General features: G+C 40.9%; 2 protein-coding genes across 3 annotated transcripts in view; one reads left to right on the forward strand and one right to left on the reverse strand.

Annotated features, from left to right (window-relative positions):
* Positions 1 to 1,730: 1,730 nt before the first annotated feature.
* On the reverse strand, positions 1,731 to 12,828 carry pigt (phosphatidylinositol glycan anchor biosynthesis, class T). Its single transcript, XM_012873432.3, has 11 exons — positions 12,392 to 12,828; positions 11,012 to 11,189; positions 10,518 to 10,645; positions 8,565 to 8,665; positions 8,282 to 8,456; positions 8,088 to 8,185; positions 7,776 to 7,932; positions 6,275 to 6,475; positions 2,764 to 2,929; positions 2,563 to 2,646; positions 1,731 to 2,466 (listed from the first exon to the last, which is right to left on the reverse strand). The coding sequence occupies exons 1-11, from the start codon at positions 12,777 to 12,779 to the stop codon at positions 2,217 to 2,219; spliced, it is 1,926 nt and encodes a 641-aa protein (XP_012728886.2). The 5' UTR covers positions 12,780 to 12,828; the 3' UTR covers positions 1,731 to 2,216.
* A 724-nt stretch (positions 12,829 to 13,552) lies between these two features.
* Positions 13,553 to 17,451, forward strand: part of phactr3a (phosphatase and actin regulator 3a) — a 51,761-nt gene continuing 47,862 nt past the window's right edge. Inside the window, exon 1 of one of the 2 annotated variants that reach the window (XM_036136338.1) lies at positions 13,553 to 13,879. In XM_036136338.1, coding sequence (XP_035992231.1) covers positions 13,777 to 13,879 — 103 coding nt within the window. In that variant the 5' untranslated portion in view covers positions 13,553 to 13,776. The remainder of the gene's footprint in view (positions 13,880 to 17,451) is intronic. The other variant, XM_012873444.3, reaches the window with a different exon arrangement.

The following is a 17,451-nucleotide window of genomic DNA, read 5'->3' on the forward strand; positions in this document are numbered from 1 at the left end:
TGCATTGGTGTTAAACAAAGGACATTTGATTAAAATAAATATAAATACTGGTAGTATGATGGTCTGGGATTGCATTGCTGCTTCGGGACCAGAGCGATTTTGCAATTAAATGAACCATGAAAGTCTCTGTCAGAAAATCCTTCTGTAGAATATCCAGCCATCAGCTCAACACCTTCAAACCAACTTGATTTATACAAAACAATGATCTGAAGTACACCAATAAGTCCACCCTCAAATGGCAAAAAAGGAAGGTTCTGTTGTACATGGCCTTAAACTTATAGTTTAATCTCACCAGTTCACTACAGTTTACAGTTTTCCTGTAAGTGTTGGGTAAGGTGTTTTACTATTTGACAAATGGCCTAGACAGGCTTTTTTGTTTCTTTTGATCCTCAGTGGTTTTTACCTTGGAACCCTGCTATGAAGGCAATTTTGCCAGGTCCTCTTTTTGATTTTTTTGAAACCTGAATACACCTGGGCAAATACTTAGTTATCTAGATCAAAGAAACCACAAACAGGCTTAAATCGGAGTCAACCCGACTTTAGCTCAGTTATTCTGAGAACGTTTCAGCACCTATCCAGAAGTCTTTATCTATTGGTGTGGCTCGCACTTGACCAACCTGTAGTTGGAACGCTGCTGTTTTTTAAGCACATGGTGGTTCATCCTTCTAGGCACATTCCAAGTCAGATGTAAATCAATGACCCACCCGTCACTGTCCTGGGTTGTTAGTGGCTATTACTTGGTTTGAGTTGAGTACATGGTCACCTGAATCATGATGAGGCAGCTTATGAGCTTTAGGACAGAGGTGTATATCCTGGGGAGTTGGTAGTGCAATCCTCCTCCTCTGTTCAGTGTTTTTTCTCTATACACAAAAATGGCTGTTTTTATCGCTCTTTCAAACAATCTGTTCTCTTTGTTCCAAATCTGAACATTATTGTCACAAAATGTGTGTTTTGCTCTTGAGTTGCAAGTGGACTGCTGGCTCTCCTGTGCTGTGCAATGTGTTTATGTAGTCGTTTGGTTTCTCTAGTGCAGGAATCTGAATAAACCTCGCTGTGTTTGACCGTATACACACCACCACTCAGCTTTAGTTTGACACCTGGATAGGTGTTGAAATGTTTTCAGAAAAACTGCCACCGATTTAATCCTGAATACGGCCCATAAGTGAGGTAAAGGGAGGTCTGTTTTCCTTGGTTCTTTTCTGACATTCTCAATGAGTCATATTGATTCACTCTCAGATTAGGATACTACATCTCACTGTGGTTCACTTAGAAATAGCTTTATAACCCTTATCGAGACTGATAATGTCTCCTTGTTTCTCATCTGTTCTTGAGACATTTTATTTAGATCAGGGTGTGATGTGTTGTTTTTTTAAGGTCTTTTAGCCTACTCCATGTTGCTAGACAGGCTCTATTTGTGTGATTTCTGGATTCTACAATGAGGCTTGTGAGTGAATAGTGAATACTTAACTTTCCAAAATAAGTGTGTGTGTGTGTGTGTGTGTGGTGGGGTGGGGGGGGGGGGGCATTTTTACACGGAGCCAGTATGACTTGGATAGCTAGATTAATAATAGATTAATAATTTAAAGAATAATGTGAAAACTGTTTTTTGTATGTAGTTATGTGCGTCAGACATTTAATTAACTGCTTGAACCAATAACATTTAAAGGTAGGAAACAAAACCTTCTAAAGCAATATATGCAGGATGGAAAAAAAGAAAAACACCACAGAAATACTGTTGTTGAAAGCTTCTTCGTGATGTTTGGAAATGTGATGTTTGGCTATGGCAAACTAAGTTTCATCATTCAATCTGAGAGTTGCTAAAAAAGGAAAAAAATGTCATTGTGACAAAAGTCGCTGTAACCCAACATGTCACTTTGCCTTATCTCTGCTGGCACCGAGATATCAAACAGCAGGTCAGCAACACAACAGCAGCTCAATGGTAAAAACTAAGAAACTCAGAATAATGTTAAAGGCCAGGAATATGGTAGCTATGTAATGTAATGTTCTTCCTTCAAACATTAACAAAAGCATTTATAACTATCATCAGTGCTTTTCTTACTCTCTTACATTTACAGATCAACAAATAAAACACGTTGCCCTTTTTATGTACATTCATACCAGTGGTTGACTCAGTTCTTCCCTGAACGCTTCTGTTGTTTGTTAATTTTGTGAAGAGCCCCTTCTGTAACAAGCTAATGGGCCCCTCTGACACTGACTCAGAGAGGCGGCACACCCCTCATCTTGCGGATAACATTAGCTATCCGCTTGGCCAGTCCCGGGTTGGGTTCTTCTATCTGGAAGCTTCGGGTCAGCAGGTTGTAAAGAGATCCGTAGCCCACAGCCACAACAGTGCATGTTAAACAGATGACATTGTAAGGCATGCTAAAGTCTGGCGTGGGCAGGTTGACCAAAAGAGGCTCCGTGTAGACACGCATGAAGTAGCTGGACTCTTCTTTACACGGAAAACTGGAAGGAGAAGCGAAAACTCATTTTACACACAACGAACCAAAAAGCCAGCATGCCATCATTTCATATATAAGAAAAAAAAAAAGCTTCACTCACAAATTGCTGAACAGCGGTTGCTCCTGAGTGATGTTGGTATGCATGGCTACAGTACTTGGCACAAGAGCATTGATAACTGAAGACCTACATGGAAAGGGGAAACAAATTTTAATCAAGAAAGGAAGTCGGCATCAGAAATTTACGTTTATTATTACTCGGATGATCAACTTCTGATTCATGCAACAGAAAGTGTGCTCGTACCCGACGTAGAACCCGTGGTTGGGATCAGGTGTGTACTCGGTCCATTTGAGCAAAGCTCTCTCGAACTGCACTGTGACCTCAGTGACGGAGTGTGGAGGCAGCTGGACCAGCATCTCCAGCAGGTGGGGCCGAATTCGGTCCTTAGACGGCTGGTAGTGGATGTAACCTGGCAAACGAAAGAAATTGAGAACAAAAAAAAAAAGCAATTGTATCGTTTGCACCACCCCTTTGTGTGTATTAATAATACAGCACATAATATTATGAATATTATTGATGAATAAATGAAGCAATTATATAAATGTTTGCACAAAGTAAAAATAAAAGCTCTAACTATAAACCTATAAGGCTACCAAAGTTTGACTGTACAGTGCTTTTTCTTACTGTACAGTCTCTTATTCTAACCTTTTGTTTTTAGATTTTTACCGTTTTGTGCATCTGCATGGTTCCCTTTGCCCTTTATTTGCTGCTTCTGCACCTGAATTTCCCCACAGAGGGAATAATTCTGTTCTATTCTAAACCGGAAACCGGTCTCACGCGCCCCTCCTTGTGGCAATACAACGCAACTACATAGAAAAAATATTTCAGATGAAATACTAACTGCCACTGTTTTTTTAAAACTAAAATTTGGAAGAAAAAAGTTGGACAGTCCTAAGGTTTTTTTTCTTTGTGCATTCCATGTACATGTGAAAAATATGACATGTGAAAAACATGTCAGCTGTTGAAATCACCACTCACATACGTTTAATTCAAAACCTGTGGTGTTAATTCAACTATAGTGAATGCTTCAGGGACATCACATCACAGTGCATTGTGAGCGACCCCTGTCAAATCCAGCAAAATGCGGCGGTCGGAGCGAGAGAGAGAGAAGAGATGCAAAAAGGAGAAGATGGAGCAATAACTCAAAGATAAACACTGGTATTTATTGTATCATAAATTTTTAGTTTAGCTGACATTCTTGTATTTTTTTTTATTGAACACACACACACAGTTATTTGATCTTGTTGTGGTCTGTGAAGTCTGGTATATGACAACGTGAAAAAAGAAAAAGTAAGAAAAATAAAAGAACTAAAAAGGGGAAAAATCCCCAAACTACTTCAATAATTATTTTTGCCTGATTTTAAATTAACTGGAGTTTTTTTTAAACACCTCCAGGACACAAGTTGTCCAAAGCACAGCAAAAAGTAACAATTTTGGAGAGAAATCTTGCCACCTCACCATCAAGCAGAAGCATAATGGGTACCTGCAGTTAACAAGGTGTCCTATAATGAGGATGCTGGTGATAAACTCTCTAGAAAAATGTGGAAATTAGCGATCTTCTGTGTCCACTTCATGTCATTAGCCTCCAACTGAAACTTTCCGTCTGAAAGTCCTGGGATCTTAACCTAAGTGGGCATAAATCTGATGTCAAAGTCAAGATCTGCCCCACTCTGACATCGCAGTCGTGGCAATTGAAGCTACAAAAAGGGAAATGAGCTGCAGTGTGGCGTAACGAGACCATTTGCTACAGTAATCTGTGCGACTGTCAGAGAGAAAAGATAGAATTGACAGAATGTATTACGGTGCTGTTTTTATTACTGTGCTCATCTTTATTGTAGCGCCTAACCCAAAGCTAAACTCACTCCTTGCCAGCAGCAGGCTTCTGCACAATAACAGACAACAGCTTTGCTAAATTTACACTGAGGCCTGAGTTTCTATTAAGTCTGAAGTGAGGGGAGAGGCCTACATTATCAATAACATGACCTAACAGAAACAGATGTGCATGTGTGTAAAAACCTGCTGTAACCAAGCCCATGCATACAACTTTTAAGCACCATTTTCATTTTGGTTGTTGTTTTTTGGTGTACCTTTAAAACTGTTAAAATGCAATTTTTGCCCAGTGGTAAAGACGGACTTAGATCAGAGCAGAGCAGCTGTGAGCGCTGTGTCTGTCTCCATCTCCCTCTTTCTTCATGTCCATCTTTGACAGCTTTTTGACAGTTTAATTTAAGCCTATAGTGTTCTGTTTTCACATAGCAGATGGGATAGTAAAAGATGGTCATTTTATTTTATGTAGGGAAAAAAAATTTAACTGTAGAAATCAAACAGAAGATATAGCAGTAGATAAACCTATACTGACATTATGTTTTTGGTTCTTTTACAATAAATGGCTGAAAAATTAAATCCTGTGTGGCAGGATTTAATTTAGCTGTTTACAAATGTTCTCAGGTGGCCCATTTGCAATACAAAGGCCTCATGCTGCTACATGATGTCCACAAACGTGTGTGCACTTTATGTTAAACAAGGTGTTAAGACTGATTTTATTGTTATATACACTTAAATGTTCTATATTGTTTGCTATCCATTGTTAATATGTTTTTTTATGTTTTTTTTGTTTTTGTTTAAAGGTGCATAGCCCTGTTATTTGACTTGTTTTATTTATACGTCAGTGGCTCACTCTGGTTGCATACAAAGTTTTTCTGAAAGATTATCAGGTACTGCTGGCGTTTTAGTTGTTATTTTGGTGTTATACGTTTTGTTTTTGCTAAATCTGTTAGTAAATCAAGCCTTTTATATTTATTTACGATTTTGATGGAAGTACAACACTGCACATGCATAGCAGGGATTCAAACAAGGAAGCAGCTAACGGCTATTAGCATCTCCCAGCGAAACAATGACGAATGAGCCAATATACAGTGAAAAAGAACACACAAAAAAAATAAATGATTCCAAGAGGGAAAACCCTAAACTTGCTGAGGCTCAGATGTGACTGCAGAGTTAACATAAGTACATTTTCTGATATGTGGCTGTTAAAGTTGCTGAAGATCGGTATATTTAAATAATAACGGTTGGTCTCCAAACACGCCGAGCTGTCGCTTTACTGCGAGGCATTCCAGATGAATCGGCTTTGGTCCGGCATTATCTACAATTGATTTATTAATTAAGCAAACCGGTATTATGATAGTTCTGCAATACTGCCGCTAGATGTCACCACGTCTGTTTATATCTGCTAATCGCGCCTTAGAGCAAATTACCTTTCAGCTCAAAGAGGACCATCAACAACACTATCAAGATGTATGATGGTGTATATAACCTTATTTTATCATGATCAAATGGTTTTTGGTCTTTTTTAAAGCAGATAACGGGGCTATATACCTTTGAGTTGAGACGTGTAACATTTGTTATCTTTGTGCAATCGGCTGAGAGAATCATCCCCATACTCCGAAAAAAAGGAAAAAAAAACAGCAGCATATATCAGGGATTGGTTAGACTGATGTCAATAATTGATATTGGCATCTGCTTAAAAAAACCTGTATCAGTCAATCTCTGAAGATGATAGAGTTTAATATGAGCCCTCAAAGCATTGTGCTATCTTCTCAAATCAATACTAAAGGTAACACAAAAGGAAAAAAGAGGGAAAAGAAGCAGTGTGAACTTAAATAGATTATGATTTGGTCCTTCAGGTTATTAATGGACATCCTAACTTCTAGGTTTTTGCCAACAAAATCCTCTGCTTTGTAAACGAAGCACTCACTTGGCTTGTTGTCCTTTCCCTTGCTGGTGACGGTCAGCGTGTGGACGTAGAGGCGCAGATACCACGGCACAGAGTCTAGCAGCAGCACAGGAAAAGACCTGAAGGGGTGGTTGTTGTACATCAGGGTGTGGATCTCGCCGGTCTGCAGCCCGTATCCAGCCACGTAGCGCTCAGCATGGAGCAAGGGCCGAAGCATGTCACCTAGACGGTGAGAGGGAGAGACAGACAGTAAAAATGTATAAAGAACAAATAGAAAATCTTTCAACTTGGAAATTATTTTAAAAAAATGACAAACACTTCTCTTAAAAGCTCTTTTATAAATTGGATTTTCCACTGACTTTTCAGAACCACATTTAAAGGCATACTATGCAACATTTTTCAGTTAATTAATGTGTTCCATACCGTTTTGGATGATTAAATGAATAATTTCAGGTCGAACAAAGGTTTTCTCGACCGCCCTGGGGGTCTGTGGGGGAAATACCGCACTTGCAATTGCAAGAGCTCACGGCCCGCACACACAGAAGTCTCGCTTTATGGCGAGAACTCCATGTATTTTTGCCCTGCCATTCACTATATGCACGCGCGAAAGCAACAACAAAGAACTGCGTGTTAACGTCAAATAAACATGCAAGCATATCGAGTTTTTTTATTATTATTATTATTATTAATTAATATTATTATTTATTTTATTTTTATTTATGTTGGCGAGACGCTACCGCGGCGGCGGCGGCTGCGGCGGCTGCGGCTTGGCGAGGCGGCGGCAGTAGCGTCTCGCCAACATAAAAAAATAATAATAATAATAATAAAACTGCCGAGGCGGCGGCAGCTGCGCGGCCGCGGCTTGGCGGCCCTCCTCGCCAAGATAGCGCTGCGGGAAGCTTGATGTTCATACCTTCGCTGTGTTAGTCATTGTTTGTACTGCCGTTTTTTCCACTTTTCGTTGTGTTCGCCTGTCTGCTAAGCTCAAAACAACCGCGCCTGGCTTGACGGAGAAACCAGAACAGCTGAGCATCTTTATGACAGTGCACTTTTACTTTCGCCCTCTGGGGGGAGCCTTGCTGGAAAATCAACCCCGGTTGCATAGTATACCTTTAAACATTTTGTGATCTTTCTCCACTGTTTCCACTACATGCAATTCACAGCTATCAGCTGGAGACAAACTGTGACAGCTTTAAACTCATATGTGATGAGGAATCAATGTAGCACAGGAGGTGGAATAAGTTGCAGAGAAACATGCTAAAAATATATATAATACTTACTTACACAAGATAAATTGTTGACTTAATAAAACAGGGTAAAACAATGGATGGTTTTGATTTGATTTAATAGGTCTAAAACAGTTCCTGGTGGCTTCGGTTACATTCAAAAATGTCTGAACAATGTTGGAAAGAATCCAGCATAAAAATCATAGATCCAGGTAAAACAAATGTACCCTCAGCCTTTTCTTGCAATGTTCAGCGAGTCCGGCAGAGCTGTTTCAGCAATCCCTTTTGTCACTCACCCTGTGTGGACTTCCAGCGGATCAGCACATTAAGTGAGCGCACAGTCCCAAAGGTGACTTGTTGGGTCAGGTCGTAGACAGAAAAGGTCCGTCTGTCCCCCAGCACCACTGCCTGGCTGAGCAGCGGAGTGGCTGGACTGAGCTCAAACTGCTCCTCCTGGAGAAACAAAACCATATTCTATCAATTAAAACACAAACTAACAGACAGATCAGAGTTAATCTGACAACGCTTTGACCACTTAGTTAATCACAAAGTTTTTTTACATTGTTAAGAAGCAAAAAAACATTTAAAGTGGGAGAACATAACGCGACCTGAGGGTTGTCTGTGACGTCGATGTATATTTTACTGGAGGAGGCCAGCGGGCAGGCTTCTGTCAGCGTCCGAGAGAACATCTTAAACAAAGACCACTCTGAAGGGAGAAGTGAATTATATCAGCAAAGGCCAGAAAATTGTTCTCAAAACTCGAATGATGGATGAATGCATGATGAGCCGTCTTTGTCCTGACCTTGTTTGCCCTGTCCAGAGGTGTGAAGGTCGAACACCACATTCAGCGTCTGCCTCAGCTCCAGGGACGTGCTTTTGCACTGCCAGTCCTGACACACCGGTCTTATGTGCACAGCCTGGGAATGGAAACTGCTGTGGAAGAGTTTCTCAGACTTCAACAGCACAGCCAGACCAGCCTGCAAATTCACAGGTGCCACGCGGAGGAAAAAATAAAACAGCGGTTGATAAAACCCATAAATGCCACACAGACTGCAGAGTCAGACACCAACAGATGAGGAATTCACCTTGGATCCACAGGGCAACAGTTTCTTCCAGGGTGTCAGATTTTCAGTGCAGACTATTTCGCGTGGTAGGGTGGCATAGCGAAGGAAGCGATGGTCCGTACCTTGAATTTTAACATAAAAAACAGAAATTTGTCTTTCAAGAAGGGAATTTTGAACAAAGGGTTTAATCAACATCCAGAGTATTGTGCAAAGGTTCTGAAATTGGCTTTGATTTCTTTAAAGAGTTGGATCTTTCGAGGCAACCAAGCAATACAAAGACGAGCTGCTTAAGCAAGGAAACGCAAATTATGATTAATAATAATAATAATAATAATAATAATCATCCTCATCATTATCATCATAATCATCATCATCATAATCATAATAATAATATGTCTAAAATCAAGGATGCTCAAATAAATATGTAAAACAATGTTGAAAGATTTATTTAGTATTGAACAACAAATACTTTGCCAATAACTGGTAGCTGTTGAAAAAAGACAAGAGAAAAAAAAAAGAAAAAAAAAGAAGAAAAAAGACAAGAGAGAGCCTACCGATGTTTAGCCACCATCTAAACAGAAATAAATGTGAATAAGTTATTTCTATGACATCAACCTATGATAACAAACACACGTGCTGCACCAATTAGTGGAGCAGTAATTGAAAATGATGAGAATCAGAATTACTTTCCATGTCCATTGAACGCAACAAAACTAAAAACTCGGCTTTTTTTCTGGCTTTAATCTCAAAATTAACAGAGAACTTGGCTGGTGACCAGAAGCAGGTGATTTTCACTTTGACAGGCTCTGACCGGTGGCCGTCCTGCGATGAACGCAGAACTCCATGTTTTCTTTTGAACAGGGAATGTACCATGCCGAGTGCTGCACGGTTGCACCTGCAACAACATTCTTCAGGTCAGAGACTGTCCCTGAGGGAAAGGCCATTTTGAGCTCCAGTGAGGTCTTTAAAATGGAGTCAGAGATGAAAGAAAATATTTAAAAGACTATATTTTTTTACATGTTGAGCGATATCTCCGGTTCATTCAGTTAGTGAGAGAATGACACCTTCCGCAGATAACAGTAAGGCTGAACATATGACAGTGAAGATGCTGTTTTATCCTTTTCAACTTTAAACAGTGTGCTCCTTTTTATTGAGTTTTGCAAAAATCCAACAAAGGGTAGGAAGATACGCTTTGATGCAAAAGGTAATCTCTTGATTTTCTGTCGGACTCAAAATACACCCTTTGTCAAGGAAGCTGGGGTATACTTTCTTCTTTTATGGTAAATATTTGTAATTTAAGTGTAGAATAGAGAAAACATTTACACAAATTTGTTTGCAAACATTCTAGACCTTAGAAATGAAATCAGCGAGTCAAACAGCACGATCACCTAAAAAATGCAGAGTCAGCATCGGCCAGCCAAAGCCTGATCACTGCCTCTCTAACAAACGGCAACATAAAAGAAATCTAAGTGTTTTGGCTAGATGTCTGTGTCTACATAATCCATATAATAGAGTACTATTTAACTTTAGAAAATAGTATGACAGTCTAACTTCAACCATGGATTTTGATCTTGCGATCCTCTGTACTACATCTCCGTCTACATCACATCTTCTCTTAGCACCTGCTGATTAGAATAGTCTATTATGGAATTTTAGAAATCACTTAAATGTATTCAGAAAAAGAGTTGAGGAAAAAGAAAAGCAGGCACAGGCATCATGTGCACAAGTCTTAAAAAGTAAACAAACCATCTCCACATGTAGCAAACACATTAAGTTTTGCATTTACTTATCAGTATTTCGAGTTCCCCACTTTTTTTTTTTAAAGCTTTCTTGCAGTTACCTTGGGAGGAGCAGGGGAAATAGGGCTGAATGGGAGCGAGATGTTATGGACAATTTATAGTTTAATTTAATATAATGTCTCACATGAGAAATTTGTAAAAAGCAAAAATGGAGGCTGAAAAAGCTTTGCTGTACCGTTGGCAATTCCCAAGGGTTTGAAGGAGGCGCTGGGCTGAACAGTGTTGGTGGAGTCAATGAAGTTCAGTGAAGCACAGAAGATGCCTGACAAAACATTTGTCAGCTCCTTCCATGTGGCATCCACACTAAAAAGGAGAGAAAACAGCAGAAAAATGTTCTCAAGACCGATAGAAACACTAGAAAGCATTGACATTTAAACAACTATACTAAAAAGCTATTTTCTTCTGGTGTTTTTTCATTAAACAGCCCCTTGTGATTTCAAAATGATGTATGCTATTATATTAAGATCATTTACAAATCTATGAGAAGCACTGTTAGCCAAAAAAAAAAATCAGCATATCCACACATAATAAAATCTAATGACAAAACGTATAAGAAACACAGCTATACTTATTTTTCAACATTTTATTTTCCCCCAAGCTTTTATTTTTCTGATCTATCCCAGGTAAACGATACATAACCCTCTGCAGCCACCAGAGGGCAGTACTCACTCTGTGACTGTGTCCTGGAACCAAACCCAGAGCTCAGCTCCTGGAGGGGATGGGAGATAGGGCTGCCCCCACTGCATGGTCCTCCAGTAGCCCTGCGTGAAGGAGATGTGCAGCTCTCTCACTGAGAACTTGGAGATGACCTGACCCAGAGATTTGGGGAACAGCCTGTAGTGGGACACTGAGAAATGGAACCACGTGTTTAACATAAAGGAATACAAAGCAGGTTGTATTTGAAGGAAAACGCATTTGTGGCATTGATGTTTTGCATTCATATTTTTTCAAGGTTTCTCTTTAATGTCCACATCCATAACAACTGGCATACAGCTGTACAAAAAGTAGAGATCATAAAATTCCATATACAATGATCTGCAAGTCATTTAAGTTTGTTATTCAACTTAAAAATGAAATGTATAAAAGAACAAATAAAAAAACCTTACAACTTGGGAATAATAATAAAAATACAAACACTCTTAAAAGCTCTTTTATAAATTGGATTTTGCATTGATTTTTCAGAACCACATTAAAACATTTTGTGATGTTTCTCCACTCTTTCCACTACATGCAATTCACAGCTATCACCTGCAGACAAACTGTGACATCTTTAAACTCAGTGTCAGGAGATGTGATGAGGAATCAGTGCAGCACAGGAGGCTGAATACACTGCGAAATCACACTATGTCCACTACATTGTTACGTTCTGTTTACATCATGTATCTGACTTTACAAAGAAGCGTCCATCCTCCTTGAACTTTTTCATATTCGTTATGTTCAAAAAACAAACCTCAATTTATCTCCCCATGATGTCAGGAATAATTGGTGTGTGGATACCAGGATTCTATATTTCTAAAACGAGATTCTGGTTTAAGCGTTATGGACGGCGTAAAAAAAAAAAATGCATAAAATAAAAGAGCTGAAAGTTTTTGTTGCACTGGATTTCCTAACGTGTCACAAGTCTAAATGGATGTATCGTCTTACCTAGTCTCATACAGTCAGGCCACACTGTTAAAAGTCTGGTACAGCCTGCTGATACAAGGCTTACTCGGTGTACTACTTCAAAACCTGAATACTGAATACACTAAAGCAATTAATCACAATTTTGAAATCCGTGATCCTAATATGTGGGATGCCCTCCTCTGATCTTTAGTCTGCTATTTGATTTTGATGTGTCGCACCAGATTAACTCTATCCACTGTTAATTCGGTTAATCCTGGGATTTGACAATATGCGGTCTTGCAACTAAACTAGAATGGATCCAAATGCATATTGTGAATAAAAATACACACCTTTAATTGGAGTTTTTAAAGATACCCTTTCTTCCTCATAGAGGGTGTTTGTTTCTGATAAGATTTTAGGTTTACAGCCTGCTGTCAGTTGTCTTACCTTTACTTCCTGTGGTGAAATCTGTTTCCCACACGGTGCGGAACTGGAAACTAGCATAAATATCTCCTGATTGAAGCGGTCTGATGACCAGCTCCTCCTTAAAGTCGTCTTTAAGCTGCGGGGTTGGTGTCAGGACCGAGCCAGGGACAGGAAAGTCCTGTTTGTGCGCAGCAGCATCAATGGGAACTGCTTCGTTAACCTGGGTCGCTTCCCACAGCCTCTCCTCGGACGGCTGCTTGCCTGTTTCGGCGGCTGTTTGTGGATTATCAACCACGCTGGCATGCTGGTCATTAGCCTGCGCAGCTTCTTCGCTCTCTGCCAACACGTAAAACGAAAAAATAAATACAAGAAGTAACCAAGAACAGCGACTGCACCTGTGAGCTGCCATATTTCTACTTGAGGGAATTTACTTCCGCCTTCAAACGTCACATTGTGGAACCGGCCAATAGACCGTCTCCATTGTGGGTCACGTGACAGTGACACGGTTATGCTTTGTTTTAGGCAAAAATAAATATATATTTTTTGGGGACCGTGGTATTTTCATAAACATGCCTATTGGGGGGAAAAAAATACATTTTGAGTTTTGCACAAAACGTTTTAAATGTTCTGACGGGTGCTCTTTAAGTGGCTTTTATCACTGTGCTCGGTAAATTTTCAAACACAATAGCGTTTTGTGATTAGAATAGCACAAATACGGAAACGTGGGATCTATAAGCAAGATATTTTGGCAGTAATTATATTATTGATATCAAGAAGCCGAAGGAAGGCGGCCTTTATAATTTTTAATTGATTCTACACTAACCAATTTTGCACCTGTTCAAAACGAAAAATATTCCTCTGACCAACGATTGTATTAAAAAAAAAATACAAATTGAGAGCAACAAACCTATTCCTGTTTTGACAACCTAATATGGCAATAGATTTTAAGCTAGCTACAGGACCCATGCATGCATCCGATTATTCTCACTGCCTGCTGGTCTACCACCATGCAAACATTCAATACAGCACAATGTTCGCAGCGTCCCGGTGCTGAATATTTGATTGTGTCGCTGGACAGGGATGGGCATCATCACCCCGCTGGTACCACCGGGGGCACATCACCCCCCCCCCCCCTCCTCTCTCGCATCCACACATCGTCACACACGGCCCAGACAAACGCGCACGCGCCTTGCACACGCACACACACATAGACAGGCAGCCACGCGCGGTGAATTTCAGCCCAGCCATGGCTCCCTGGTAGATGCTCAAAGCGGCTGTTGTCAGAGCGAATTAAATCTCCCCCTCTCTCCTCCGCGCTGCTTTGCCGGTTTTCCTCCTGACCTCGCTTGCCTCCGCTCGGGGTTTTTCAATATTTTATTCAGGATTCCTGCGCTGTCTTCTTCTACATGGCTACATCAGATGGACTAGACGGCTGTCTGCAGCGAGGCAGATCTCAAAGTGACCCGAACATACTTACGGAACCGGGCATCGATTTGGCTCACGGCACAGGTAGGATGACCGTGGCATTATTATGTTTTTTTTTATGTGTTTTGTGTTCATATATTTGCTTTTATGCTGTCGGTTAGGGTTTTTATGTCTTTTTTTTTTTCAACGATGGAAAGACGCTCTTCTGCCCGCTGGGGTGTCAGAACAGCCAGGACAATTAGCGCATATGCGCCCAACGCTGGATGTCGAATATTGACTGAAACAGCGAATCGTGGCGCTGCAAATTGAAAATTAATGTGCCATATCAGCGTCTGTGAGCGGCTGCTATGCCTGCACGCCTTGCCACATTATTATAAAGACGCCTGTAGCTCTTATAGAGCTGACGTGGATGCAAGCAGTGGGCTATTTAGGTTATTTATTGTCTTATTGATGTGTGAAGCTTTCACTTTCGTGTTTTTTTTTGTTGGTTTTTTTGGCTGCAGTCAACCTCCCTGGATGGGGCATGTTTTGGTAGCATCACACAATCCGCATGCATGTGTGGTCCATGATGCCAGGCTAAGCGTATTTGTTGTCTTATCTCAGCCTGTGCCGCTGCCCTGTCGGTATTATGGGGGGAAATACATGGGTCTTGGCTTTAGGGTTTAGCACAGTTTAAAGCAGCACATGCTCATCTCATATTAGGATACCGAAATGTCTGTCTCTGCATATTGACAGTACTGACAACCCCACCCCCCTCTTTCCACTTCCACCATGCTGAACTGATGACTGGTCAATGCCAGGCTGTCCACGTGATGCAGGCTATAGGTGGAGAGATGCACACCCGGCACCCCGAGCCAGATTTTAATTTTAAAGAAGATATCAGATGCCAATTCCAACATGGATATATTGTTTGTTTCCCTGGGGCCTGTTAGTCATCCTCTTGAATGTGGCATATGGGCTAATGAAATGATCTTTCATTAATAACAGATAACCGGCGGTGCTCTGCACTTCTGTTGCAGATAACCCGCTTCCTCTGTCAGCTTCCCATTCTTAATTCGACCATCTAACCCCTCTCAAAATGCATGGATTGATTTTTACGTAAGCGTGGGGCTATTTCTGGTCGATTCATGTGGGCTTGGAAAAGGCTCGTTGTTTCTTCCCACACGTGGTGAGTTTTACGCACATGAAGAACCCCTGAGTGCATGAATAGGAGAGAAAAAAAAAAATATTGCTATGCCTTTTCACCTTTCAGCTCACTGCTAATAAAGCCTGCTTGTTCGCACCTGCCTGCACTCATCAACTGGCCCTGGCACATTTTTAATGAACCCCTGGCTGAATTCGGCCCTTCCAAGGACGGTTTAATTCACACGTAGGTGAATGTGATGATGTCACAGCGGGTCTTTGACACACCTGAACAAACAACACAGCAGCCCGGCAGATCCGCCACGCAAGTGACGAGAGCTGAGGCCATCAGCGTACAGTCAAATTGGCCTCTGCAGGTAACAATACGTGCAAATGAAGTTTTGCAATTAAAAAAAAAAAATATATATATATATATATATATATATATATATATATATATATATAACTGGAGAATAGATAAAATTGTGAAAGCTGCAGCGTCCATGTCCGGTGACAGAAAGTAAACAACATGGCCCAGCCCTCCTCTGTGTAAGATCATCACTGCACCAATGTCTGGGGCAGCAGTCTTTGCCAAAGTAATCCTTTGGCAAAGACTGCCTTTTTCTCCTTTTACAGTGGCTCATGCAGCTGCAGAGGAGAGCCTGACACTGTATTCATCCCCTGACTCAACTCTAACGAGAAGAGTCAATAGAGACAAGTAACAGCTGAACATCCCACAGAATTTTCTTAGAAATGGTGAATAATACAAGACTCCCACCGAGCAGTCTCCGATAGTTCAATACCACTGTTTTTTTTTATTAGCATTTACTGAGAATGCCCTTTTTAATTCAGTGAGCGTATACTCCCTGGGCGTTTTAGGAGCTACAATAGTTCAATTGCTTGTTAACGCTAATAGCAAATTAGCCCATCACATGCCAGGAAGTCAGTGCAGTTAGACATGGTGAAGACAACTGGCTGAAGCTCCAACCAAGAATCTCAACGGTGAGGAATGGGGGTACAAGAGACTTTCAGGGTAGAGCCGCTTTCAGGTTTACAGAGGAAAAATATCCAGTGAGCATCGGCTGTGTGGATGAACATGCCTTCTTGATCTTAAAGGTCAGAGGAGGGTGGGCAGATCATTTAGAGGCAACGTTTGCTCAAATAATGGCTCGTTTAAACCAAGGTATGCAGGATACCAACACTTTACGTCTTACCTTGAAGCAGAAAGGCTGCAGAGGAGCACATCGGGTGACGCTCCTGTCAGCTGAGAACACGGACATTTTTGAAAGACGTCGCCTGGTCCAAAAACCCCTGATTTCAGCTGCAATGTTCACATGGTAATATTAATAATAATAACAATAATAGTTTTGATTTGAAACGTACTTTTCATTTAATACAATATCTCAAAGTGCTATAGGATAACAGAAAGAGTACAAGATAAAGAAATGAAGTAAACTAAAAAGTCATGGATCAGTGGGACATGTTTGTCTAGAAATAAAAGTCTTCAAGGCTTTTCTTTTAAAGCAGCAATTGCCTGTGGAGGTCTCAGGTGGTTGAGGAGGGAGTTCACAGGTTGAGGGGCAGCTGTGGAGAAGGCGTGATCCCCAACTGTATGTAATGAAGTGCAAGGCAGATGGACGAGGTTGGCCCTGTGTCAGATTTTGTTGTAAATAACATGAAACCATGGCTCCATCTTGCCTCATTTCATTTCAGCCGGCTTGGGCTGCTGGTGTAAAGGTGTGGGAACTATTTTCATGGCATGCTGAGCGTCATTCGAATGTCCAGCCTCTCAGTGATTATTGCTGCTGACTATTCCCATCCCTTTAAACCAGAGTGTAGCAATCGTCTAACAATACAAAGCGCCATGCCAGGAAGCTTCAGTTATCTCCAGCTGCTTTCCAGAATGCGTTCTCTACTTCCGTGGATGTTAGCTTGTCAGTCTGGATCAAAATCTGGTCCATATGTCTGCCACCTTGTTGAATCAATGCCGATAAGGATTTGGGCGGTTCTGAAGGTAGAGGGAAACCAACCTGGTACTGCTAGGATGCATTTCATAAAGCGACCGCTCAACAGAAAAGTTTCCAGTGAACTACACAGACAAAAACCAAACAGGTCAAATTCAAATTTCACATTGCTCAATTTGGGAAATCCAACCTCCTGTCAATGTAAGTTTAGCGCTGTAACAAAATGTTTCGTCGGTTCATTTAGACGGCCAACTCCCGGATTCCCCTGCTAATAAAAAGTCACTTTCACTCGAAGCTCCATTTAGTCATCGCAGAGTGAGGACCAAGGTAATGGGGTGGAGAGGACACCTTGAATGAAGCTTTGCAGTCAGAAAAGCTGTCCAGGGGAGGATTATTCCTATCTGCTGTTTTGATTCCACAAAATAACTCCTCTGCCCTACAGAAAGCTGAGCACAGCTAGAGGAACACAAATAAAAATGCTTTAGAACAAGAGGAGTTTAAAAGAAACCCCACGACCAGAGATACTGTAACAACTCTTATTTCAAATAAATCCAAAACAGGATTTTAATC

This window comes from Fundulus heteroclitus, chromosome 1 (assembly GCF_011125445.2).
Source record: "Fundulus heteroclitus isolate FHET01 chromosome 1, MU-UCD_Fhet_4.1, whole genome shotgun sequence".
Lineage (NCBI taxonomy): Eukaryota > Metazoa > Chordata > Actinopteri > Cyprinodontiformes > Fundulidae > Fundulus > Fundulus heteroclitus.